At 38.6% G+C, this 27,253-nt stretch overlaps 1 protein-coding gene and 1 long non-coding RNA gene across 4 annotated transcripts in view; one reads left to right on the forward strand and one right to left on the reverse strand.

The window, feature by feature from the left end:
• LOC109455996 (uncharacterized) overlaps positions 1–19,580 on the reverse strand; it is a 42,026-nt gene extending 22,446 nt beyond the window's left edge. The window contains exons 1-2 of one of the 3 annotated variants that reach the window (XR_002138762.3): positions 19,390–19,580; positions 9,653–9,793 (exon numbers count right to left, since the gene is read on the reverse strand). This is a non-coding gene — a long non-coding RNA (uncharacterized LOC109455996). Of the gene's footprint in view, positions 1–9,652; positions 9,794–18,426; positions 18,476–18,524; positions 18,659–19,389 lie in introns of those variants that run through there. The other 2 variants (XR_002138768.3, XR_016019985.1) reach the window with 2 other exon arrangements.
• Positions 19,581–24,884: 5,304 nt separating this feature from the next.
• On the forward strand, positions 24,885–25,684 carry ZCCHC13 (zinc finger CCHC-type containing 13). The gene has a single exon (XM_019747923.3). The coding sequence runs from the start codon at positions 25,005–25,007 to the stop codon at positions 25,518–25,520; it is 516 nt and encodes a 171-aa protein (XP_019603482.1). The 5' UTR covers positions 24,885–25,004; the 3' UTR covers positions 25,521–25,684.
• Positions 25,685–27,253: the final 1,569 nt, after the last annotated feature.

Raw genomic sequence — 27,253 nt, forward strand, 5'->3', positions numbered from 1 at the left:
TATTAATCTTTCGTTAATCCACCAACTAAATTATTAACTTTTTTCCGATATATTTTCATTAAAAAAAAACCACCAAAAACAGAGAAACCAAAACACCCAAAACACATAAATCTGTCTCAGAAGATAACCAGTGTGAACATTTTGGTGTACAGACTTCAACATTTTTAACTTTACCAGAAAAGTGCATCAAAGAGGTTACAGCAATTCCTCCAATTTCTGATAAAGGGAGAAAATAGTATTACCAGAATCGAATTATGTCCAGATAGGAAAATCTGCTTTTAAATCTTGTCAAATGGAGAGGCCTGTTATTTTAAAGTAACTTTCAGTTTTCTAATTAAAGTTATGTGAAACTGTAGAACAAAAATTTAATATACCCTTTGACTGTTTTTTGAAAGAATGGTTCCTTGAATGTCAATTTCCAAATTAATATGTGGGGAAGGAATGACACCCAACATTTAAAATTAAGACACTTCTCTCAGTTAACTATTTGCAACACTATGAGGAGAAAAAAAATGAAGCAAAAAAAAAAAAAAAAAAAGCCATGTATCAAAAGATTTTGTTAAAAATACTTCACAAAAAACTTAGGTCACACTTTGACATAACCTAAAAGGCTCCCAAAATGTTTTACATGCCCCAAACATAACAAGTTACATATTTAAAATCACTCTTATCAAAGTGGCCTGCCTTTCCTTAAAACCAGGGTCTGAATGTGATCAATTATAGAATGCTCTAATTTTTATCTATTATTATACATGCAACCAATGTACACAGGAAAGAGTTAACATAGCAGGCCTGAGACAATTTCCTTCTGGAAGTCTGGAATTTGGTATGTGCCTATGTGAGCAGCCCAACACACCATCTGGTTTTTTTTATATTGAGCTGCCAAATTATATAGGCAACCTTTATTTCCCCCCAAGTTTCAAATTGCATTTTAACAACCGCAATTAAACATAACACATATTTACATTATAACTATTAGATGTTTTGGGTTATAATTCTCCTTACTGTCACATTTTAAATCACTGAATTGGAACTGTCAATAAATGAGTTACATCTATAGAACATAAACTCACAGCTTAGTAATTACTCCTGACTTAGAACCAAATGGCAAGCTGATTTTTAGACAAAACACTGCATTTTCCTCACCAGGCAAGTCTTCGGGGAGGGAGGCAAGGGAGGGGGAAAAGGTATGCTTCTCGAAAAAAAGAAAAATTACATTTGTTTCCTAAATTTGTTCCCAGTGATACAAAACCTCTTTTTAGATATTAAGTTGTTATTCTAAGTTCAAATATCTAATATCTTACTTTCAGTTAATGGCGTTACTATCAAATTCCAGTAGGCACTCATATTTTTTAGTTACAAATACTTCATGCAATTCTCTTTACTTGAATGCCCCAGGACCAGGACAAAGCATACACATGCTGCTATCTCTAAATTGACTAAAGTAATTCTGTACGTACAATTAGAAAATGGGGGATTTTCTCCTAACTATAACCACTGATTTTTACTATCACATTCTCTTCTCTAATACTTCCAAATGCATACTTCCGCTCATGCCTGTTGCCAAGAACATGTCCACACTATTAATCTTTTGTTAGGCTCTTTTTCATGGGAACAAACCATGCTCAGGGCCCTGAGAGAATTCACCGCAGCTTCTGTGACTAAAAATTATGGTTGGTAAGGAAATGATGAGTTGACTGTACAAAGATAAATTACATGGGCATTCATCATAGCTGACATATAATGAGAGGTAAATAATCTTTAACACGCCAATTTCTTAATTTACTACAAAAAATGTACCATCGATGTAACCAGAACACTTGTTTCTACATGCAGACCATATTCGTTTTCTGAAGCAAATTATAATCAATCATAAAATTGCTTAATTGGCACAGATTCTGAACAGGTGGTATAAGCAGATAAAATAGTGCTCAGTAACATCAAAGAGACTGACACTGAAGAAGTCTATACACCAAAAATTTAACAGTGGTTTTAGTTGAATGATGGGATTATAGTTTATCTTAACTGTATTCTTTATGTCCTTGTGTTACTTCAATTGGTTATAAAAAGTACTTCTTTATAACCAGGAAAAATAGCACTTCCATTTTGAAATAAAGTAGGAAAAATAACCAGTCGTTAAAATAGAAAAAAAATATATAATTAACTGTGGTTACACATGGCATAAAATACCATAAGAAATATTGGGATCCACATAATGAAAATTATGATTATCAGGATATAAAGACTTGAATAAATGCCTCTACGAGGGGAGAAATGTTGTAAATATGTTAATTCTGAGCAAATGAATTTACAAATCAAATGCTATTATAATATCCCCAAGTGATTTTTTTTGACAAAGCAGAATTTTACAAAGTAATTCTTAAATTCAAGTTAATGATGAATTGGAGAACAGTAGCTAAGTAAATATTGAGAAAGAATAAACAAGAAACTTTACTATAAACAAGTAACTACAGCCAATGGGTAAATCTGGCTTGCGGACAGATTTTGCTTTCATCAGCTATGGCTGATTCTCGGAGTGAATAGTTCCAACCGTGATTGTGTGGCCAACAAGGCTAAAGGATTTACTCTCTGGACTTTTAGAGAAAATGTTTGACAAGCCTTGCAACAGACACTTTAAGTCTCTTCTCTAAAGGAGTTCATGAAGGCAAATTTATAAGGAACGCCAATCTATGAGGACAAGTGAGCAGAACCTAGAAGGTAGAGAGAGAAATCAAGGTTGGGGAAGCCACAGTTAATAGCAAAAGAAGCATGAACAATGGTTAAGGATGCCCAGGAACAATAAACCCCTATCTTCCACATTGTTCTACATGTTTACATATGACAAACCCTATCAATGAGGAAGGATGAGTGATTCATTTGTTGAGATCAAAGAGCCAAATTAGTACAGAACTTTGTAACAGGTATATAGTTGCAGGAAACAGACCCTCAGCAGAAATATGAAACATCTGGAATTGTTAGGGGGTGACTGTGTAGTGAAAATCACACACAATCTCCTCCACATAACAGAATGAAACGTGTGTTTTTTTGGAAGTGCAGCTTATGCTGTGGCAAAGTCACTAATTATACAATTGCCTTTGTGACTCATACACGCATCCATTTAGGGTGAAATTCTGAGGCAACTGTGGCTGTATTACAGCAACTTCAAAGAAATGAGGAAAGCAGGATTTGACAGTTGTTTCTCTTCTCACAATGAGCTGCTGACCCTGGAGAGCTCAATTACCATTTCAACAGTCATGGAATAACATGGATTAGACCACAGGTTTGAGAACCATTGGACGAAACCTAACAGGTCAGGTTCCTACCAAAAGTACACCCACCGCTTTCTAAAGACCACCACCCTTGTCCATTGTCCCAGCAATAGAGCAGCTCTTGGTGACCAGGTTTTGTTTCACATCTTCTCCACTGAGCAGTTGCTGGGATCAATGCATATATTGCTAGCAGCCTATGACAAGTCTAAAACGCACTGCACAAAAAAAGATGAACTAAGCTAATTAGATTCTCACTCGTTGGAATTTGAATAGAAACAATGAGAACTTCGCAATTGGCAGTAAAAGCTGAAGCTAAAAGCCTCACCAAAGACAGGGTAATGGCAAAGCCAGTCATGAGGAAGCAAATACTATGAGGAAGATGAGTGAGGAAGGCATGTGTACAGTTAATACTGGATTGACTACTGAAATTTTGCTGACAGTACATTTCAGGTGCTCTCATAAAAAAAAAAAAAGTAACTAGGTGAGAAGATAACTGACTTATCAGTGGTACGCAAATTACTTTGAACTAAAGGCAATTTTACCTTCAGTGTCCAGAGTCCCTTTAACTACCTAGAAGAATTTCAGTTAGGGGCCTGAGCCATAATAAGCCATCAGCCACCATCTGTGTTTGACCCACCTATAGGGCAGGGCAACCTGATAGTCACTAACCATCTACTCTGCTCTTATCACTCTGCAATGGCTCTTTGAAGCACCCAGGGCATCTTACTCCATCCCTAACTCGAGATGTCTTCTCTGCCCAGTTCCCTTTCTATCTCCCTAGCTCTCCTGCCTGTGGGGTCTCTGACTCTCTCCTGTGTGCAGAGTTCCCATGTGTACGTATTAAATCTGCTTATTTTCTCATGTTAATCTGTCTCACATCTATCTGACTATTAGAGCAGCCAGAAGAACCTGGAGGTAGAGGCAAGTTTCTTCCTCCCCACATTAGTAATCATTTCACTATGTATATCAAATCATCATGTTGTATACCTTACATACAAATTTTTTTAATGAAGTTAAAGTTAACAGATGATACAAACCCATTGCCAACATTCCCAGATGTCTTAGAACCATTTCCAATCCTCAAACCATTTTCCTCAGAGAGGAAACAGAACTTTATTTTCTTTATTTTTATATTGTCTTTATTCAAATATAGAATTTTCTTTATTTGGACTCTTAAAGGACATCCTAGTAAGAAATACAATTACATTGGACCAAAGATATGCATATACACAATCAGAGCTGAAACAAAAACCTCACAAAGCCGGATGGAGACTAGTATGTTATTATTTACATTCTATCTTAATTTATTTGTTCCTAATGTAGTCTATTCTAATCTACACAACTCCATTCAAAACTATGATGTAGTTTTGGGTGGGGATGAGGGAGAAGGGGAAGGTATTAGACAGCATAAATTGGTAACTACAGTATTGCCACGGGGAAATGAAAGACAGTTTGGGGAATATAATCAATAATGTAAAGATTTTGTAGGGTGTCAGATGGGCACTTGTCTTATTAGGGAGACCACTTCATGGACGGTGTAGATGCTTCACCACTGCACTGTACAACTGAAGCTGAATAATATTGTATGTCAACTATAACTATAACCATATATATATATATATATATATATATATATATATATATATATATACACAGTCACGGGATGTGGAGTACAGCATAGGGAATAGAGACAATCGAATTGTAATAGATTTATATGATGTCAGAGGGGTAGTAGATTGGGGAAGGGGGGTTATCACTTTGTGAGGGGTGTAAATGTCTAACTATTACATTGTTTTGTACACCTGAAATTAATTTTTTAAAAAAATTGTGACCTAGTTTTAAACACTGTCCAGGGGAAACTGCCAACTCCCATACCACATGGAAAAAACTTAACACTACAAATACGCCAAAATCATAAAGTAGAAACTATGAAATTGTAAAAGCATTTATAAACACACTGTATGGGCCTGTAGCATTAAAAGAATAAAAAATCAGGTTCCTATACAATGTGATATACAGATGAAGTATTACAGAATTGTACACCTGAAATCTATGCAAATTTACTAACAATTGTCACCCCAATAAACTTTAATTAAAAAAAAAAATCAGGTTCCTTGTAGTGAGATGGAAATCCTGTCAATATTTCAGCCTTTGGTGCACATTCCAGGTGACAGCAATTCCAAACACTCTTGTTTTTATTTGAAGAGCAGAGAAATCTCTTTTCCAATGTCTCTATCAGAAGTAGATAAACGAAAGAAAAGCCAAAATCAAAACAACAAAAAAAGAGAAAACCCAAAGCAGCATTTCAAGAAAAAGAAAGAAAATATAAGCATCTTACACATTTACCCGATTGGGACTCTGCAGGCATTTGCAATTGCAACCCCTCACATAAAGTATGGAGAAGCCTGTTGTTAACCGATGCATTAGAAGCTAAAAGACACCAACCCAAGGGCATAATGCTCAAGTTATGAATAAGAAAAAAAAAGTATACAGTCGCTAGGAGGTAGAGGAAAGCAGGAAGACGGAGTATGGGGAAAGCAGCTCGTAGTAGAAGCAAGATATCAGGCAGAAAACCAGAGACCATCCCATCTGGCTATTGTCACCAGTGCTCTCAGAAGCTTATTCTTGTAGGTATGAACAGCTCTACGCCCCCGACCAGCTCTGAAGCAGTTACAGAAGACGGATCCTCGTCCCAATTTCCAAAGATTTTTCATTGCCGATCACAGATGGGGGAATGTTAAGACAGGGGATTGTAATGGTGGCCCTATACTATCTATCTTCTATTTTGAGATTTGGGTCTCTGGTGTAATTTGATTTAACAAGTGCTATTTAGCTTGGGACTTTTTGAAGTTTTTTTCTTTCTTTTCATTGTCTCCTTTCCACCAGGCCTTAATGGTTCTGCTTCCTATACATTTACTATGCAGACTAGTTTCATTGTTTCTATTTACTTCCGCCCAGGGCTGGCCCTGTGACTTGGGAGAGGTTTTGCATCTGTATGGGATCCATTCCTGGCTCCAACTTAAATCTACATAACATATGCAAAAGTTGCAATAACCAGCTTAACTGCACCTTCCCCCACCCCAACGGACAAAGCTAAACTCAACAGAAAATTCCACTACAGGCCGAAGCAATTTACATCCTGGTTAGAAAATATAAAACTGGAGACCAAACAAAGACTCGATGCAGTAGTTTGCAGTAGTTTCCAGCAGACTCTGCCCAGCTGACCCTTCTCTTACTTTAATAAATCTTTCTTCTATATTTCTACCTGACTTATGAATTGTTTCACGGCCCGCGAGCAAGCAGACACAACACTTATAACTGTGAAATACGGACAAAAAACAAGCCATCAGTAGCAGAGACTGGAGATGAAAAAGTGCTCTAAGACATTAGCAGGGGAGGGGAGAAAAGCCACTGTGACAAAGCAGTGGCTAAGCAGAAGTTGTAAGAGTAAAATGTCACAACTCCAGCCCACGGATCAATTCCAGCCACCATGCTTTGTTTGTTTGCTTATGTTTAGCAGTTTATTATAAAAGATATAATAAAGGATACAGATGAACAGCCAAGTGGAGAGATACATAGTGAGGTATGAGGCAGAGTGCATGAAACTTGCATGTACTCTGGGTGCAGCACCTCTGTTTTCAGCAACCCAGAAGCTCTCTGAACCCCATCCTTTTGGGATGTTTATGGAGTCTTCAACGTGTAGGTAGGATTGATCATTAACTCAGTCTTAAGTCCCTCTCCCCTTCCCGAAGGATGGGGGATCAAGCTGAAAGTTCGTAGTTCTACTCATGGCTTGGTCTCTCTGGTGATCAGCCCCCATCGAGAAGCAATCCAGGAACCCACTAAGAGTTGCCTCATTAGAACAAAAGATACTCCCATCACCCAGGAAATTCCAAAGGATTTAGGAGTCCTGTGTCAGCAACCAGGGGTCAAAGACTAAAGGATAGAACAAAAGAGGCGCCTAGCACTCTTATCACTTAGGAAATTACAAGGGGTTTAGGAGAGCTTTGACAGGAACTGGAGGCAGATATGTATATGTATTTCTATTGTTTCACAGGCTGACATAACAAATGTTCGCAAACTAGGCGGCTTAAAACTATGGTCTCTGCCTCCATCTTCACACGGTCTTCTTCCTATATTTCTGTGTCCAAATTTCCCTCTCATATAAGGACACAAGTCATGTTGGATTAGGACCCACCCTAATCAAGTATGACCTCATCTTGATTACATCTGCAAAGACCCTATTTCCAAATATATTCACAAATACTGGGGATTAGAACCTCAACATATCTTTTGGGGGACACAATTCAACCTATTAACAATGAACAAAGTCCCAACTATCCGCCTGGATTCCTGTGTCCCTAGAACCTGCCAAAGCTATCAATGTCAGCTACCTACTTCATAACAAGCCCTCCATACACCTCTGGGCCCTTGACCTTTCCACCATCTATCATATCCCCTACCCATTCTCCAGGGCTATAAAATCCAGCTGTTCCTTATGCCCAAATCCTCTCTGATTACTATATCATTCTATCAGCCCATATTGAATCCTTTCTCTGAATTCTTACAGCCATTGCTCACACATAGCTTCATCTGTGTACCACAGTAAAAAAAAGAAATCAAAGCCTACTTTGAAGGTTGTAGTCTAGTATGATTAAGAGGTAATGTGAATGGACCTTGGCATGACACAGCAAGAATTCGGATTTACCTTTGCCACTTCCTAACTTTGTGACCTTGAATAAATTAGGTTGTTGTGGGAATTAAATGAGATGATTCCTGTGGAGTGCTGAGTGTGGGTCCTACACAGCAGCTATTTTTATTCTGACTATCAAGGTACCTTGCCTTTTATTTTAGTTTGTTTTTTAGATTCCACACATAAGTGAGATCATATGGTATTTGTCTTTCTCTGACTTATTTCACTTAGCATAATACCCTCTAGGTCCATCCTGGTGGTCACAGATGGTAAGATTCCACTGTTTTTACGGCAGAGTAATAATATTCCATTGTATGTATGTACCACCTCTTCTTTATCCAGTCATCTATTGATGGGCATTTTGGTTGTTTCCATGTCTTGACTATTGTAAATACTGCTGCAGTAAACCCAAGAGTGCATATATTTTTTCGAATTAGTGTTTGGATTTGTTTGGCTCAATACCCAGGAGTGGAATTGCTGGGTCATAAGGTAGTTCTATTTTTAATTTTTTGAGGAACCTCCATGCTGTTTTCCATAGTGGCTGCACCAATTTGCAATCCTACCAACAGTGCACAAGGGTTCCCTTTTCTCCACATCCTGGTCAACACTTGTTGTTTGTTGATTTAATGATGATAGCCATTCTGACAGGTGTGAGGTGATATCTCATTGTAGTTTTAATTTGCATTTCCATGATGATTAGTGATATTGAGCATCTTTACATAAGTCTATTGGCCATCTGTGTGTCCTATTTGGAAAAATATCTATTTGGGTCCTCTACCCATTTTATAATTGGATTGCTTACTTTTTGGTGTTAAGTTATATAATTTCCTTATACATTTTGGATATTAACCACTTATTGGATGTATCATTGGCAAATATCTTCTCCCATTAAATAGGTTGCCTTTTCATTTTGTTGATGGTTTCCTTTGGTGTGCAAAAACTTTTTAGTTTGCGGTAGTCCCATTTGTTTACTTTTCTTTTGTTTCCCTTGCCAAGGAAACACATCAGATAAAGTATTACTAAGAGCAATGTTTTTGTTGGGTGTAGAAGAAAGCATAACCTATAGAAATTGTGCAACATAAACATTATGCAGGAGAATGAGGGAAATAATAAAAGGTGAGAAGACAAAGATAAACAGATGGGAGAGAAAGAAATTGTAGTCCATCCAAAGTGGTCATCTCTATAAGTTAGAGGGACCTACACATCGCTCTTGCCACCTATCTCCCTTTGACAATGAACTCTTCACATGTGACTCTATGTTTTAGAAGAAGACAGTGACAACGACCCCCCGAAGGAGGCAGGAAGTCCCAAAGACTAAGACTTTGCATAAAGTGAGGTAGTTAAGATCTCTGCAATGTGACACACACTGTGTTGCATTGGTGATTATCAGCTGTCTGATCTTCACTTTTATTACCAGTAAAGTAGGAACAAATCCTACTTCCCAGAGTTACTGTTAAGATGAGGTAACAAATTTGTACAAAGCACTTATCTGGAACAGAAAAGGTACTTACAAGTGATAAGCACTACTATTAACATAATATGACCTTATAAAGGAAATTTTCAAAAGTTGTGTGTGAGTGCTAGATGACTAGCCTAAAGAAAAAGAAAAAACAACAGGTCTGCTGTCCCAGAAGGAAAGGAGGATGGAAGAGAACTGGGGTTCAGTGAGCAAAAGCCACTGACCACTTACCAAGAGTTCACAATGGTTTCACAACCACGTGCAAGATGCTGATTTGAACCTCTCCTAATTGTCTAGTAACCTCACTGGGGCAGGCAGGGCTCAAGATACCTCTTCACCAGTGGCATGGCTTCGAATCGCAATTTTTATCACCTGTAGGATTGGGAGAAGGAAGGAGAAATAAGGTGAGACAGAACAGTCAAGGTTTGACTTTTACCTCATTACCACATTAGTCAAGTCACATTTCACTCTTGCTAAGCATTATTATTACTGTCACAATCATGTTCTTTATCTGGCAAAAACTGTTGTACCGCCTGCAATTACTAGTTAATATGGATTCTTTCCTCCATTTTAAATGAGATAAGTTGGGTAGAGAGTCACTGAGTAACTCTACCAAAGCATTAGAACTCAGATGTAAAGTCCTATGCTGGCCTGCCTGTAAGTCCTTCCCCTCTTTCAACCTCAACATCCTTATCTTTGAATGGTGGTAAACTTGATCTGTTAGGGGACCTTCTATGTCTGGCAGTTATGACCCTCCATTCCATACTCCTGACTAAAAGAGCCCTGGAAAATGGAATTAAACCTCCATGTAGTCATCACATCGCATTTGATTCACACTGAAGAGGAAGGTAACAAAACTCTGGTCTCTGGACCAAGACTTGTGATTTATTTTCATTTATAATCTCAACTGCCACCAGGACTCACCTTACCCATGTATGAAAACGAACTGAACATATCTGCAAGGAGCTAGGTAGGCCTATGGCTCGTCCCCTACCTCCAAGACTCAACCACTAGGAAGAATGGCACTCAGAGCTGAGACACAAAGGACAAGCCAAACATCCCCAAGGGGCCTTTCTTTCTAAGGAAGCAGCCTACTACCTCCAAGTTTCTCAGGTCCTAGCTGCTTAGCAGGAAAAGCAACCTAGAACTCCGGCAATTCAGCGATGGCCCAAAGCCCAGGCAATAAATTATTATCATTCAATGCTGGCAGCACCAGCTACTGCAACTAGGTTTCCTGTTACTCAGTGAGATGCAGGCAACCCTCAAACCCCAGGCAGACCCAAGGAGCAGTTTCTCAGGGCTCATTCTAAACTAGTTCACCACCAGCAGCAGAAAGTTATGTCTTATAACCTACTAGTGATCAGGAGGCCTAAGCAGAAAGCTCTCCCACTGCAGATTCGGGGGTGGAGGGAGGGAGGGGCAGGGTCAGGAGCCTTGATGAGTTTGAGCCATCTCTTTATTGGATAAAGTAAAGCAGCCATTACTAGGGCAAGAATACCCACAAGCAGCTGTTGCCACTACTAATTATTTAGCTTATTAAAGCCCAGAGAGACAAGGGTGGGAAAGGACAAGGTACAGGGATGTGGGCAATAAATGGTAAGTGTAAACTGTGATGTGTGAAATGCCTCTGCTAAGGAACCAAGAACAGAGTAGTTGGTACTTACTGCCTTCCTCTGGAGACAGCAATCTTATTTCCACCACTGCCTTCTCCCACCCCACCCAGCTCTTTTCCAAACTAAACTACTCCAGTTTCCTGCTGCCTCACCACCCCATTTATTCCACTTCTGTTCAGGTCAACACATTTCAAAATGGAAATAGTTTCAATGTTTGTCTAACTTTGAAAGTCATAAAGGCACTTTTTTTTTTTTTAATTCCAGAAATACGTTAAGGATAGAAACGAAAATTCACAGAATCCCAAAAAGTTTAACACTTTTTTATTTCTCAAAAATGAGATGAAATCATAGAACTGCTCTGTTACCTTTTCTTTCAATTAATATACTGGGTAGATTTTTCAGTCAAATACCAGACTATTTGTCAAATACCAAACAATCAAACTATTTTTATGTTTAATGCCTATGTTGTATTATTACACAAATACACTAAAATTTATTTATCCAAATTCCTACTCATGAAAAGGTTAAGTTTTTCCATTTTTTACTGCTACCAACATTGTGAACATTCCCATACCTAAGTCTTTTACAATACCTTAGAATATTTCTCTAGATTTTCTTTAGAATATTTAAATTCATTTAGAATATTTGGGGGTATATTCCTAGAAATGAAATTGCTAGGGCAAAAGATATGCAATATTTATTCTGCCCACTAATATATACTGCCAAACTGCCCCTAACAAACGGTTACACTAAAATTGGACATACCCCACCAACACGAGCATAGCATTTTTAAATCTTTGCCTATGTGATAGGTGTTACATGCAATAATGCATTTTTTATTAATGTAAACATTTATTACTAAAAGACTTACAAAGATGAGTAAGATACGGCCTCTGCCCTTGAGCTTAAATGAAGGGAGACAGACACAAACAGGTAACATTTACCATTATTATGTTCATGATAATGATAAGATTTGAGTTTGTAGTGGTTCCTCATTAACTCTACGGCTATTGTTAACAGAAAAGGTCGAAAAGAATATTAGACAGTAGTCCAAATTAAAAATCCACTTGCAAAAATTCCAAGGAATTGTGTTAATGCCAAGTATCATCTCAGTGGCATTTAGATGTGACTTTGTTGTAAAGAACCAAGGGGAAGCCTCTCAGAAAACCACCTGCCCCCCAAGCCAGTGAAGTGAATGAAGGGCAGGCCATTATTGGAAAGAGTTGTTAACACTGGACCTGGACTTCCATCTTTCCTTCTCCTACTATTCCCAGTAAACAACAGTGAGCTGCAGCCATTTTCTTTTGGAAACAAAATGGCTTCTCCCCGGGACTCTCATTTCCAAGCAGATCTACTTATACATAGTTATGCTGCAATGGTATCCATGCCAACTTGGAAAATACATACAGATAAGAATCAAAAGAAACTATTTTTCAGCACCATGATGGGTCAGATACAAATGAGATCAAAATGGATGACAACACAAGTATTTTATTAGATAAATATGCAATAAAGCAAATATAGCAACAAAGATGTGATGGGTACGTGGGTTTTAACTGTACAATCCTTTCAAATCTTCTGTATGCGTGTTTGAAATTTTGCATAATAGAATGCTGGGGAAAATCTAGTAAGAGCTTCAAAAATAATGCTGCAAGACCTTTCCCTCCATTTTACCCCAAGAATGACACTATCTGATAGTCTCTCCATATTGGTTTTTTAGATCTAGATTTCTTGCATTGGACTTGGAACTCTCTTTTTAATGAAATGAAATGAATCACAATATACTCACAGGCAGGTTACCAAGACAATGTGTGGTAGGTTAGGAAAGGTAGAGGGGAGGGCCCTCAGCTCTTGATAGTCCAAGCTCACTCCTATATAAGTCTCAATAAGTGACTATTTCAGAAACTCCATTTCTTTGTTTAAAAATTAGCATTCAGACTGTCTAAACATTTGCCTCAGCCTACCTTTCTGCCTCATGTCACATTAGTTCCTTATTTTCCGTATTGTCATTTCAAAGAGCTGTGTAGAAAGGAGGGTGGCAAGGAATAAGGCACCAAGGCAATGAAATGTCAACATGTTTGAAGTTAGGATATAACAAAAGGAATTTCTAGAGTCGAAGCTCAAAACTTGAAGTTGAAAGACACAGTATAACTGGCTGACTGTAGACCCTAGGGGAGGGCTTATACTCTCCTAGTTTGAAGTATATCCTAGCTGACCCCTCTGTAAAATAGGAAAAAGACGTATCATAAGTAATAATGAATGAGGTAAATAAATGAGTTTCTGAGATGCTAAAAGTATCTCTGGTGAATGGAGAGGGAAATGGAACCATCACTATTGAATGATGATCCAAAACAGGGTAGGCAATCCTTTTCTGGAAAGGGCCAGGCTTCATGTCTGATGCAGCTACTCAACTCTGCTGGTGCAGGCCAAAGAGGCCACAGACAAAACATCAACAAATGAGCACAGTTGTGCTCCTATTGAACTTTATTTGCAAAACTAGGCAGCCCACGGGTTGTAGTTGCCCACCCCTGATTTAGAATGCACAGCCCTACCTAGGAATATCATTCAGAGGATGACCTGAAGAGGAGTGAAAAGAGGATGAATCTACAAATTGGAACCATTTAGCAACCACTAGGTAGTGAGGATGAGGCGCCCAATCTGGCAGCTATCACACAAGTCCCACCAGGAAGGGACTGGCAACAGTAAGAACAGTAGCAACATCTGTAAATACCAAGGACCAAACTCCAAACACAAAAAGAGCCTTATCTCAGGAGAAACTCTTGAGAATATATATACATAATTGGAAAGAAACAGCTAGTCTCTGACCACACACATTTTGAACAAGAAGCTGACAGTCCAGAGCCTGTGGAGATCACGTTAGCAGGCACACAATAAAGGTTTGTTGATGAGTCATTCATTTATTCATCCAATAAACATTTACTGAGGCCTACTAATGTGCCAGGCTGGGCTCTGGAGATGAAGACACTGTCCCTGCCCTCAAGGAGCTCACAATCTAACTGATAACATAGGAGGGGAGAGAGGCAAATACACAGACAATTACAATACAACCTGATAAGTGCTGTGACACTTATCAGGTTGTATTATAATGGCCGATGTAAAATTTCTTTCCAGGGGGCGCTGCTCCAGGCTGCTGTAACATCAAGAGAGGGGAGTAATAAATTGTAGAAATGAGAGGTTATATGCTTTTAGGCTATTTCAAAAACCCAAGCTCTCCCCAACTCCTGATCATAGATGAATTTGGAAACTAGACAATGGCATGGTGTAAAATGGTACTCCCATGCACAAGACAGGTATATAGACCTTCAGTAAAAGACCTTGTTAACCACCTTCTTTACAACACAAGCTTTCTTGTTGTTGTTTCATTTTGTTTTGTTTATTATATATCGTCAACCTCCCCACCACACACATAAACCTGATTTAACATCTGTAATTGTGATTAGCAAAGTCCTGAAAAAAATAGGAGTTTATAACTAACTGGATTAACCCAGTGTAACTGGATAGCAAAAAGCAGTTAAAGCTCTGCTTGGCACCTCTAAATCCAATAATCTCTTCATTGAAAACATAAAAGAATTACAATGTTATTAAGTATAAAAGAGAGAGTATACAGCTCATGGAGTGGGAATCATTTATAAAGGTTTACTTAATAAATTAATTAAACTGATTCTCTGAACCACAAATAACAGACCCAGTTTCAGGAAACCAGAATAAGACACCCACCCTACCCTACACCCTCCCCAAAGAACTTTCAGAATATTTAATCTAAATCACCTACACATTATAAATAAATAAAAAAGGAAACAGAGAGGTAACACACTCTTCCGGTACCCTTTTCAAAATTCAGTGAGTGATAGATAGTAAGAGACTCCTTGAGGAGACATCCACTGTTAACTAGTCAATTGGTTCAAATGGTTTTATACCAGGACAAGATTAAATTTTTCTGTGTCCCATACTGTTCTTAATAAGGCCTCAGTTTTTAATGGCTTTTGTCTGTGCACCAGTAAACTGAGCTGATGACATCAATCAATTGTTGCCATTTACAGCCAGATCCCTGTCTTGGGGCCCAATGTCTCTGAGGCTACTATTTTATATGCTTAACATACTACTTTCCCTTAAAGTCATTACACTGCTCTTGCCTATACTGTTCATTCTGCCAACTGTCAGCCTTCTCAGGTGTTGCAGTTTGTTCCTGTTAGGGTTTTATATCCCCAAAGATCTTAGTGTTATCTACAACTATGGACACTACACTACATTCATATACTCTCCCAGATCACTCATAAATATTCAAAATAAGATCAGTCCCTGAATGAGCAGGGGGAGAGCAGACTACAGTTTTGTGTCTTGTCTAAGTTGACTTCTTATTCAAAATGTTGCCATGTCTTTTCCCCACACCCACAGCCAGGGAACACCACTGCTGTGCAGAACTCAAGAATACTTTCCTTTTAGATAAAAAGAAATGGCTATCTATTTAGAGGACAAATGTTATCTCAAATTGGCTACCAAGAATCTGACATGTACCCCACTCAGCAGCTGACTTTGGCATCACAAAAATATCTTCAGACTCAATGGCAACAAACATAAACCAGGAGTACAATGTACAACAAATGACATTTGTCATTTGCAACAAATGACATTTGTCATTTGCAACAAATGACGGGTGATAATAGGTCCTTATACAGAGTACATAATACAGAGCTCTTACAAAGAGATAACATTCAGACTCAAATTGCATAGTCCACAAAAGGAAATGAGCTAATAATTACCATGTGAGAGTCCAGCCTCGCCAATAATAAGAGAAACGTACTGTAAAACAAAGATGCTGTCCTCTTACATACAAAGTTAGCAAAAAAGCAAAAAACCAAAAACAAACAAACAAAAAAAGCAAAAAACCAAAAAAAATTTAAGTACCTTAATGACTGGATACAAAAACTGACATAATTTTTTGGAACACTATTATGGCAAGTCTTTGTAATGTTCAAACTTTTTGATGAATAATTCTAATTCTGCAACTCTATTTTATAAAATAACTCAAAACAGATAAACAAAAACTAAATGACAAGACATTCATTTCACAATTTTAAATACTGAAAATCTTAAAATACCTCCATACAACAAAATATTATGAAACCATTAAATGACAATTACAAAGAATATTTAATCACAAAGAATTCTGAGAAATTCATGTTATAATGTTAAACACAAAACACGATATAAATAGTACAAATATATGAGCAACTGTAGAAAATGAAGAAAGAATGAAAAGCAGTTAACAAATTTATTATCTCTGGGTGGTGAAATTGTGGATTTTCCCCCATATTTAATGGTTACTCGCAGACAAAAATGCAATGAATATTAACCAAATTTCTAGATTGAGGGAACTATGGAATGTAAACACTGGAAGAAAAGTCACAAAAGATTTGACCACATGATTTCAAGTCTTCGCTAACCAAAAATTTAAAAACAAAAATTAAAAGGCAAACAATAACCTGTAGTATATATTTAAAACCTTACAGAAATCTGAGTAATAGCCTTTATTTACAGAACACATTAAAATAGATAACAATAAGAAACGCTAAACTGAAACTCAAACAGGTAAATCAATCTAATACATGAGCTATCATCACATGAAGGAAAATAAAACTGCTAAGAAATATACGGAGGAAAAAGGAATTCAAACTCACTAATAACCAAAGAAATGCAAAATTAAAATAATACTGGTTTTTATCCATAAAACAATTTTTTTAAAACAAATACTACTCAATGCTTGAGCGAGTAAAAATTGGTACAGCCTTTTGTGGAAGAAATGTAGCAACACATGTTGAGTGTTAAAAATGTTCGTACCGTTTGATGTAGTAATTCTACTCCAATATCTATCCTAACCAAATAATAAAAGAAATGCAGGTATTTCAGTCTTGTAGTATAAGGGGAAGAAAGCAATAACCTTTCCTTTAGTATTAGAGATTTGTATTAACACACCAAAATATTACTAATGGGTAAGAAAAAATTCTCTACTGCAGCAAATGACTGGTTGTCTCAAAGCAGTAGACTAGATCTCAAATCTGGCAAAACAAGAAGGGTGTGTCCAGCCTGCCACAGTCGGCCATCTTAAACCCTCTGCAGAACAAAAAGCACAGAAGACAAGGGTAGATAAGGATGGCCACCCCACTAGGCTCCAAATCAACAATTCTTTCCTTTTTGTCTTCTATGTGTGTAGAAGACAAATGCAATGTGTAAAAAGCACCAAACAGGTGTCGTTTCTTAAAAAGCATAGGCAAGTTACAAACAAAATTTGAAATAATAAAGGAAGGGTCCTTTAAATTAGCACGTTCATTTTAGGGGAGTAAAGCATGATGTTTAAGAGTACAGGATTCTGGAGCCATAGTACCTGGATAAAAATGCATTTTCAGCCATTCAACTAGATGTAAAGCCTTGGACAAATTACTCAATCTGTGTTCCTCAAAAGGTGAACAATGGTGTAGTTACTTCCTAAGATTGTCCAGAGAACTAAATGAGTGAAGACGTGTAAAAATACAGTTTAGGTGCTGTAGACGTTTGTGCATAATTATTATTAGATAGGGAAATAGGCCCAGAGAAGGCAAAGGACCAGCATGAGATTACAGCTAGGATTACTGGAAAAGACCTGTCTTAACTTTGAATCCTGTGCCCCTTTCTATTACACGTCTAAGTGGTAAATTACTAGTTTTCACGATTAACAATTGATCCTCACTGACAGCCCTCTGAGACATGACAGTAAGGCTGCCTAAAAAGAAAAGTCATCTCCCTAGACGAAACCGTGCTCAAAGTTTTACAGAAAAAAATAATTTTAGAGGAAAGGGTGTGAGCTCAGGTCACCTTCATACCACCAATTACCATTTGCCCAAATCCTAGGTTTGAAGCAAAGAGTAACAAAGGATTTGGAAGCACAGCCGAACCTTCACCCCAATATTTTCAAGAGGAGAAAATCAAGGGCTTCTGACAAACATATCAGTAGATTCTCACAATACTGGGGCTATACTGTGGTTCTGCTATTCTGATGGAATAAGACAATGTGTCCAGAGCCAAGTTCAGCGAAGCAAGATCTGCAAGTCCGACAGAGAGCCCTCCGAGTGTGGCCGGTCTCCAAGTGCTCCGTTTTCCGCATTTCCTATCCACAGCCAGCTGACGAAACCTATAGAGCCACCATCGCCTCCGCATTTTTAAACCCACAGTATCCAAAGTCCAGCGAGAGGCTAAGAGTCTGGGTTAATTTCCGGTGGATTTGGCCACAGCCAAGGGCAACTCCAACTCAGGCTGATCCCTTCGCTGAACTAGAACGGTAGATCTGCTTCGCTGCAGGTCCTCCAAGCCCAAGATGGCCAAGCAAGGATAACTTACCTCCCCCCTCGCCATTTTGCAATCTGAATTACGCGTACGGGGCTCGCCTCCCCTCCCCGTCATTCCGGCTAACATACACATGCGCGCCTCTAACCTACCGTTAAAGCCGGCAACGCCGTCTCAAATACGCATGCGCACCTTCACTCTCCCTCCTAACAGCGGGTACCGACTACCACCAATTTTCCTTTCTTAAATACACTTTAGACCCTCGCCCTCGCCCTCAGGCTTGCGCATGCGTACCTCCCGCTCTCCCCCACAAGCGCCCCCTCTCACCGCCGGCCTTCTGAAACATACCTGCGCGCTCCTGCACCTCCCCAGCCTACCAAATACACCCCGGCACCGCGCCGGTCCTCCCCTGTTCTCTGCCCTCCCACATCCATTTTTTATATATTCGCGCCTGATGGCTATCTGGACGTGTTTCTTGCTACAGTTGTGCCCCAGTGCTCAAGGAGAGCCACAACCAGCGTTCCCTAACGGTGGTAAGTGTGATGAACTAGGGAAGTGGAGTACGGAAAAGGCTGCGTTGCAGGTGATCCGAGCAGATGCCAAATTGGAATGGAATTCCCCTCGACCCCCAGGGAGGGGCTAGAATACCCTCGGACTCCATACTAAGACCCAGCACCCTGAACAAAGGCAGAGAAAGCTCTCATGATCAGATGAGCCTAGTCCCAGGGCCCCGCCCTTCAAATACACCTGCTACACATGAGGCACTCCAAAATTGTTTAACAGTGGACATTAGGGAAAATACCGATGCCCAGGTACCTCAGCCTTGGTTAGAGGAAAGGAGTCTATTCCTTTCACAGTGGAAAGTACACGCTCAACGCCCTGTTGTGGATCTGTGGCCGCACAGCCCCCCATTTCTTCCCGCTCATGAACAGGGAGAACACACAAATTAAGGCTCTCCCTGGCCCGAGTTCTCTCCGCCGCCCTCCACATTCTTCCCTTATGTCGTTCATTTTTTACCTCCTGGCTGAATCGAGTGTCGCAGCATGAATTTTTAGTGCCGGCCGTCCCAAGACAGGGTGGAGGGAGCATCGGCACAGAGTTCGCGGCGCCAGGGTGGCAGCAGCAGGACAAGGTGGCACTGGACACCAGGCACACCAGCCGTGCCTCCAGCCGCAAGTCTGACGCCAGTTAAGGACTGCCTCTGCAGGATCACCGCAATGCTTCCAGCGCATGCGCTGAGCACTCCCTCTCCTCCCCACCCCCACCTCCAACCACTTCTGGGAGGCTAACCTCAGGCGGTCTTGGCGCGGATCCCTAGCTTCTTTCACCTGGCCTTCCCTTGGTCAAAGCGGCTTCCACCACAATCCCTTCTTCAGCCCATCCTTCCTTCGTCAATCCCTTTCCCATTCTTCTCAGCCTACTACTTCGTTGCTAAGTCTCCCTGTTGCCTGCCTATTGGTTCTGCTATCCTTAGTGGCCTTCCCTGCCCGCCCGCAGCTCTACTCGGCGTCTTACTCTTCTCCCTGAGTGCCTGGTGTTGCAAACAGTATTAAAAAAAAATTGCAAAAAGTGTTGTTAAAAAGGTATTATATCCACACAGTTTTCTCCAAAGCAGCTCTCAAGCTAGGCCCAACCAGCTAGTGTCAAGCAAACAGGATGATGATGGATGATAAACCCACGGAGAAGACCCAGAGACAGGGAACCAAAAGACCCCTTGCACGAAGCCAAAAGGGCAAAGTTGTTCATTCAGTTTGGGGGCAGGTAGCAATATACAATGCCTTTTTCTTTCTCTTCACAACCCTGGTATTGTCTGGACATTAAAGCTACTCTTCAGTGCCCTTCACTGCTAAATAGCAGGCTTGTTCCTGTCTTCTGTGAGAAATTAACATATTCGTTTTAAGAGGTTGTGAAAATGGATTCCTCTTTGGACGTGAGCAGAAGAGAATACAAAATGATATTTGGTTCTCTTTACGATGTTTTACTTTAGTATCTGGTTCTTCTTGCTTTCTAAGAAAGCCACTTTGGAAATGTCAAAAACTGAGACCCACAAATCCATAAATCCTGAGACCCATAAAATGTGTATATTATCATCTCTAATTAATTAAGAATGTTATATTAACATTATTCAGAGAAATAATGGAAGTTTGTTTTTTACATAACATGCACAAAAGTTATACAACAATGTACAATATTCCGAAAGAAAAAAGAGATCCCCTAAAGTGATAGTGGTACAAAGAACCTCTCTCCTAAATTAAAAGAATCATTTATTATTTCTTAAGAGTTAAAATAAAAGGAAAATTTGCCCAGAGTTCTACAACACTATTATAACAATTGCTTTTATTTCTTCGTGTTCCCTTTTTTCTTATAAAGGTTTTATTCAGATATAATTCACATGTCATACAATTCACCAACTTAAAGTGTACAATGCAATGGATTTTAGTATATTCACAGAGTTGTACAGCCATCACCACAATTTTAGAATTTTTCATCACCCGAAAAAAAACCTTCCAGCCCATTAGCTTATCTTTGTTTTTTCAATTTGTGTTTAAATATATAATGGTTTAACATCAACGTTTCTATAGATGTAATAATGTGTTGTTTTAACTTTTTTCCATGTTCCTAATTATCATCTTTATCATTTTTAATAAATGGACAGCATTCTATTTTTTTTTTAATTTTATTAAATTTATTGGGGTGACAATTGTTAGTAAAATTACATAGATTTCAGGTGTACAATTCTGTATTACATCATCTATAAATCCCATTGTGTGTTCATCACCCAGAGTCAGTTCTCCTTCCATCACCATATATTCGATCCCCCTTACCCTCATCTCCCACCCCCCAACCCCCGCCCCCCTTACACTCTGGCAACCACTAAACTATTGTCTGTGTCTATGAGTTTCTGTTTCTCATTTGTTTGTCTTGTTCTTTTGTTGTTTTTGGTTTATATACCACATATCAGTGAAATCACATGGTTCTCTGCTTTTTCTGTCTGACTTGGTAAATATTATAAAATTGAGGTTAGCATATAATAATTCTTGCAGATAGAGTTACTTGCTTTTTCCACTTCTCTTCCTTTTGACAAAACTTCCCTAATCTACTATGGTCCCATCTGAAGAGAAGTTGAAGAAAGAGGCACAGCTTGTAAATCTTGAACTCTATAAAATACTTATGGTCTTGGGCCTACCTATTTGTCTGAACTTCCCAGTTTATAAGCAGCTCCTCAGGAGGGGTAAAGGAGAAATTTGGAGGCCCCTATTGTATCCATCCACCATTCCGAGGTTCTATTTCCCTGTTTTCCCCCACCGTATACATTTCTTAGGAAAATGACCATCTTTTAGAGGTTATGATGGTTAATTTTATGTGCCAAGTTGGCTGGGTCATGGTACCCACATGTGTGGTCAACTATTATTCTGGATGTTTCTGTGGGGTGTTTTTTTGGATAAGATTAACACTTAGATTTGTGGACTTTGAGTAAAGCAAATTGGAATGGAAAGGAAGAATTCAATACTATCCCTACTTGCAGTTGATATAATCTTGTCTATAGAAAATCCTAATCCTAAATTATCCACTATAAAACTGTTGGAACTATTAAATCAGTTCAGTTTAGCAAGGTTGCAGGATAGATGATCAATATACAAAAATAATTATGTTTTTATATACTAACAATGAACAATCCAAAAGAATGCAATATTTAGGGAAAAATTTAGCAAAAGACTGTGAGACTTATACACTAAACACTACAAAACATTTAAATGAAAATGAAAACCTAAAACATGGGACACCATCCTGTGCTCCTGTGTTGGATGACTTAATATTGTTAACGTAATATTCCCTACATTGATCTACGGATTCCACACTATACAAGGTCAGACAATTAAGTTCAGGAACTTGTTGCAAAGATGTTGCTAACTTTTTTTTATATCAGAGGGATTATTCATTATGAATTTGTACCAACTGGACAAACAGTTAATCAAGTTTACTATTTGGAAGTGCTGAAAAGGCTGCGTGAAAAAGTTAGACGACCTGAACTTTTTGCCAACAATTCATGGCTCTTGCATCACGATAATGTACCAGCTCACATGGCACTGTCTGTAAGGGAATTTTTAGCCAGTAAACAAATAACTGTATTGGAACACCCTCTCTACTCACCTGATCTGGCCCCCAATGACTTCTTTCTTTACCTGAAGATAAAGGAAATATTGAAAGGAAGACGTTTTGATGACATTCAGGACATCAAGGGTAATACGATGACAGCTCTGATGGCCATTCCAGAAAAAGAGTTCCAAAATTGCTTTAAAGGGTAGACTAGGCACTGGTGTCAGTGCATAGCTTCCCAAAGGGAGTACCTCAACAGTGACTGTAGTGATATTCAACAATGAGGTATGTAGCACTTTTTCTAGGGTGAGTTCACGAACTTAATCGACAGACCTTGTATATCAAATCTTAGTTTCCTCTTTTGCAGAAAGTGACAAATTGCCACTAAAATTCATGTGGAAATGCAAGGGACTCAAAATAGTTACAACAATCTTGGAAAAGAAGAACAAAGTTGGAGTCCTCACTCTTCCTAATTTCAAAACAAAATACAAAGCCACAGTAGTGAAGACTATGGTATTCATAACGATAGCCATATAGATCTATGAAATAGGATGGAGAAAAGTATATGAGAAATTAATACATGAAGAATGACAGTAACTCCAGGAGACAAAATGCTGTGTAGGTAATGAAAAGTGATCAGAGTATTCATGGCTCAGCCATGAGTATCATTTACATAGTTATAGTTATGTAAATGTTGGATATTGATCCATTGAAAAATCAATGCTTTAAACTATGGGCATGCATTAGTTTAATAAAAATATAAACCTAAAGGAAGATTTAAATATGATCATTGATAAGGTTAATTTAATAAGCATATATCAAGTTTTGAACCACAGAGAGAATTTTTGCTTTTGAAACCATTTATACAGCACCATTTAATTGATTAGGAAGAAAATTTATTTCATCATTCTGTATGTAGCAACTACTCATGCTCTTTGGCTCTAAACTTTTATTCATTTTTGAAAACGTTTTTCTTTGTCATTACATTTATGGAACCAGTTGTACATGCCTATTAAGTCAAATTCAAAATAAAGAGCAACAGCTACGTTCAATATTCTTTTTAAAAATTGATTGATTGATTGATTGATTGATTGATTACAGTTGACATTCAATATATTAGTTACAGGTGTACAGCATAGTGGTTAGACATTTATATAATTTATGAAGTGATCCCCCAATTAGTCTAGTACCCACCTGGCACCATACATAGTTATTACAATATTATCAACTATTTTCCCTATGCTCTAATTTACATCCCTGGAACTAGTTTGTAACTACCAGTTTGTGCCTCTTAATCCCTTCACCTTTTTCACCCAGCTTCCAAAACCCCCTCCCATCTGGCAACCATGAGTTTGTTCTCTGTATCTATGAGTCTGTTTGTGTGTGTGTTTGTATGTGTGTGCGTGTGTATGTACGCTTTAGTCCACATATAAGTGAAATCGTGGTATTTGTCTTTGTTTGTCTGACATTTCGCTTAGCATAATACCCTACATTCACTATTCTTATATCCGTGTTTTACCAAATACATTTGTATTGGCTGCCTGAAAAAAATCATAAGCAAATCATATAGCTAACTTGTAACTTAAAGAAAAATGTTGATTGTGAATTTTTAAAATTAAACAACCCAAAATATTTTCAAAAATTGTAAATTACAGAAAAGGAAAATAAGGAGAAAAAGGTCATATTCAATCATATAACCCCAAAATAGCTTCTGTTGATATTTCAGTATGTAGTTTTCAATACTTATTTCTGTATCTATATAAATGAACAACATGTGCATAAATCTTTATGAAGTTTATATAAGATACAAACAATTTGGAAAACAGAGAGGAAATCTGTCCAATATGTAAATTATGGTTTTGTAATTTATTTCCCAAGTAATAATGAATTATTTATACTGAATGCTTCAATTGTGTTATGTTTTATAACGTAAATGGTGGTGATTATGTTGAAAACTAAGATTAGTACAATAAAATAGGCTAAATTGTGAGTAAATCTCTGGCATTTTAGAGATTTTTTTCTATCTTATGTATGTCATATCTTTATGGACATTTGTATTTTATTTTTTAAAACAAAAAATGGGTTAGTCTAATGTTATCATTTGTGTCTTTCATTTACTGGATTAGACACATCTCACATGTATTTTTCCTATGTCCATAGTGCATATGTAAAAACTGGTCATCTACTGGACCACAAAGAACCTGTAGGTCTTAATTGTAAGAAATCCCACAGGGCACATTTTCTGAAAAGGGAGGGATTCAAACTCAAACTCAGCGACCCAAGCTTTTATTTTTAAAAAACGGAAAACGGAAAACGCTAAGACGCGCTTTTGGCTTCAAGGATAGGAGGGAATGGCTGCTGGAACGCCTGTGACATATGAATGGGGCCGTGTACAAACCTTGTGTGACGTCGTCGTGGAGGCCCTTAGAGAAAAACAGCCACTGATTTCTAAGTCGCCCTAAGGGGAGTCGCGTCAGGGCCTCTGGGGCGGTGGTGGCCCCCCTCACTGCAAGATCTCACATGTCACTGCAGCCATGAGCAGTAAGGAGTGCTTCCGGTGTGGACGCTTAGGCCACTGGGCCCGGGAATGCCCTAGAGGAGGAGGGGCTCGAGGCCGCGGGGCCAGAAGCCGTGGCAGAGGTTCTGAGTGCAGTTCCACCACTCTACCTGATACCTGTTACCGCTGTGGTGAGTCAGGGCATCACGCTAGGAACTGTGACCTTCTCGAGAACATCTGCTACAACTGTGGGAGAAGTGGCCACATCGCCAAAAACTGTGTCGAGCCTAAGCAAGAGAGAGAGCTGTGCTGTTATACGTGTGGCAGACAAGGCCATCTGGCTCGTGATTGCGACCATCAGCAAGAGCAGAAGTGCTACTGTTGTGGCAAATCCGGCCACATTCAGAAAGAGTGCAACCAAATCAAGTGCTACCGGTGTGGTGAGATGGGCCATATGGCCATCAACTGCAGCAGGACCACCGAGATCAACTGTTACCGCTGTGGCAAGGCCGGGCATTTAGCCCGGGAATGCCCCGTTGAAGCTACTGCTTAAGTTTTTTCCTTTCCGCCCCCGCCCCTTTTACTGATTGATAATTGTATTATTTTCTCTGAAACCTCTTCAATAACCAAAGATTGATAGATGGAGGCCAGGCCAGTTAGCTTTAATTACCATGTTAAAGGAGGAAAGAGCTGGGGGAAAAAAATCTCAAACAAAGTAATTCACTTTTAGATGTCTTATAATTAATGTGTTTCTGCATCACAGATGAATCCACTTATCGGTCATTCTGAAACTTAGGTAATTTCTAGATTCTTTGGATGTACTTTCATTTAACCTTTAATTAAGACCTACTATGTGCCAGCTACTATTGGAGAACTTGGGGATATATCAGTAAACAAATCAGACCAAGTTTGTGAACACAGGCCTGGAATCTGTTAACAAGTAAAATATATAGTGTGTCAAATGAAGATAAATGGATATAGAAAAAAAGAACACCAGACAAAGCGATAGAGACTGGGGAGGGAAGCCACAGATGCTTCTGTCTTACATACACAAGACACACTTAAGTAGTGAAATTTCCTCAGAGATACATTGCACAAATAAAGCTAATTCTAGAAATGACTATGACCTTGCCAAAGTAACTTTATTATGCATTGATTGCTTTGAATTTTCTGACTTCATAGCTTTTAAATAACATTGAAAGACATCTCTCTCTGGCCTACATGGAGTGTATAATTTAATGAAAATAAACCAGAAAAATATGTATAATGTGTTTTGTTTTTTTTAATTAAATTTATTGGGGTGACAATTGTTAGTAAAATTACATAGATTTCAGGTGTACAACTCTGTATTACATCATCTATAAATCCCATTGTGTGTTCATCACCCAGAGTCAGTTCTCCTTCCATCACCATATATTCGATCCCCCTTATGTATAATGTGTTTAAATATCTTACAGAGAGATCAATGAGAAAAAAAATGACCAAACAAAAAACTGTAGCATCAAATTGTGGACATAAAGATATTGATGGCAAAGTTTGGACTTACATACTTTTAAAAATCTAAGAGAACAAGTCCAAACATTAAGATTAACATAGATTGGGTCTTCAGTAATTTCAAAAATACACATTTTCACAGATACAAAAATTATGTTTAGGAGTTTCTGAAACATGTTTTCACAGATATGAAAAAGTTCAGTTTCATCTGCTGGAATCAATTTTTTTTTTAATTTACCATTTTAGGCATTTAAAAAAAAATTATTGGGGAATATTGTGTTTCTTCAGGACCCATCAGTTCCAAGTCATTGTCCTTCGATCTAGTTGTGGAGGGCACAGCTCAGCTCCAAGTGCAGCTGCTGTTTTCAATGTAGTTGGGGGGGTCACAGCCCACCATCCCATGGAAGGGATTGAACCAGCAACCTTGTTGTTGAGAGTTCACGCTCTAACCAACTGAGCCATCCGGCCACCACTCTGACAGCTCAGCAGCAGCTCGTTGTCTTCAATCTAGTTATGGAGGGCGCAGCTCACTGTCCCGTGTGAGAATTGAACCGGCAACCCTATTGTTCAGAACTTGTGCGCTAACCAACTGAGCCATCCGGTCTCCCTGCTGGGATGTATTTTTTTTTTTTTTTTAATTTATTGGGGTGACAATTGTTAGTAAAACTACATAGATTTCAGGTGTACAATTCTGTATTACATCATCTATCAATCCCATTGTGTTTTCACCACCCAGAGTCAGTTCTCCTTCCATCACCATATATTTGATCCCTCTTACCCTCATCTCCCGTC

This window comes from Rhinolophus sinicus, chromosome 18 (assembly GCF_057876585.1).
Source record: "Rhinolophus sinicus isolate RSI-liver-muscle chromosome 18, RSI-T2T, whole genome shotgun sequence".
Classification (NCBI taxonomy): Eukaryota; Metazoa; Chordata; class Mammalia; order Chiroptera; family Rhinolophidae; genus Rhinolophus; species Rhinolophus sinicus.

Excerpts from the sequence above, each read along its gene's own strand:
- ZCCHC13 (XM_019747923.3), top strand. The coding sequence starts at position 25,005 with ATGAGCAGTAAGGAGTGCTTCCGGTGTGGACGCTTAGGCCACTGGGCC.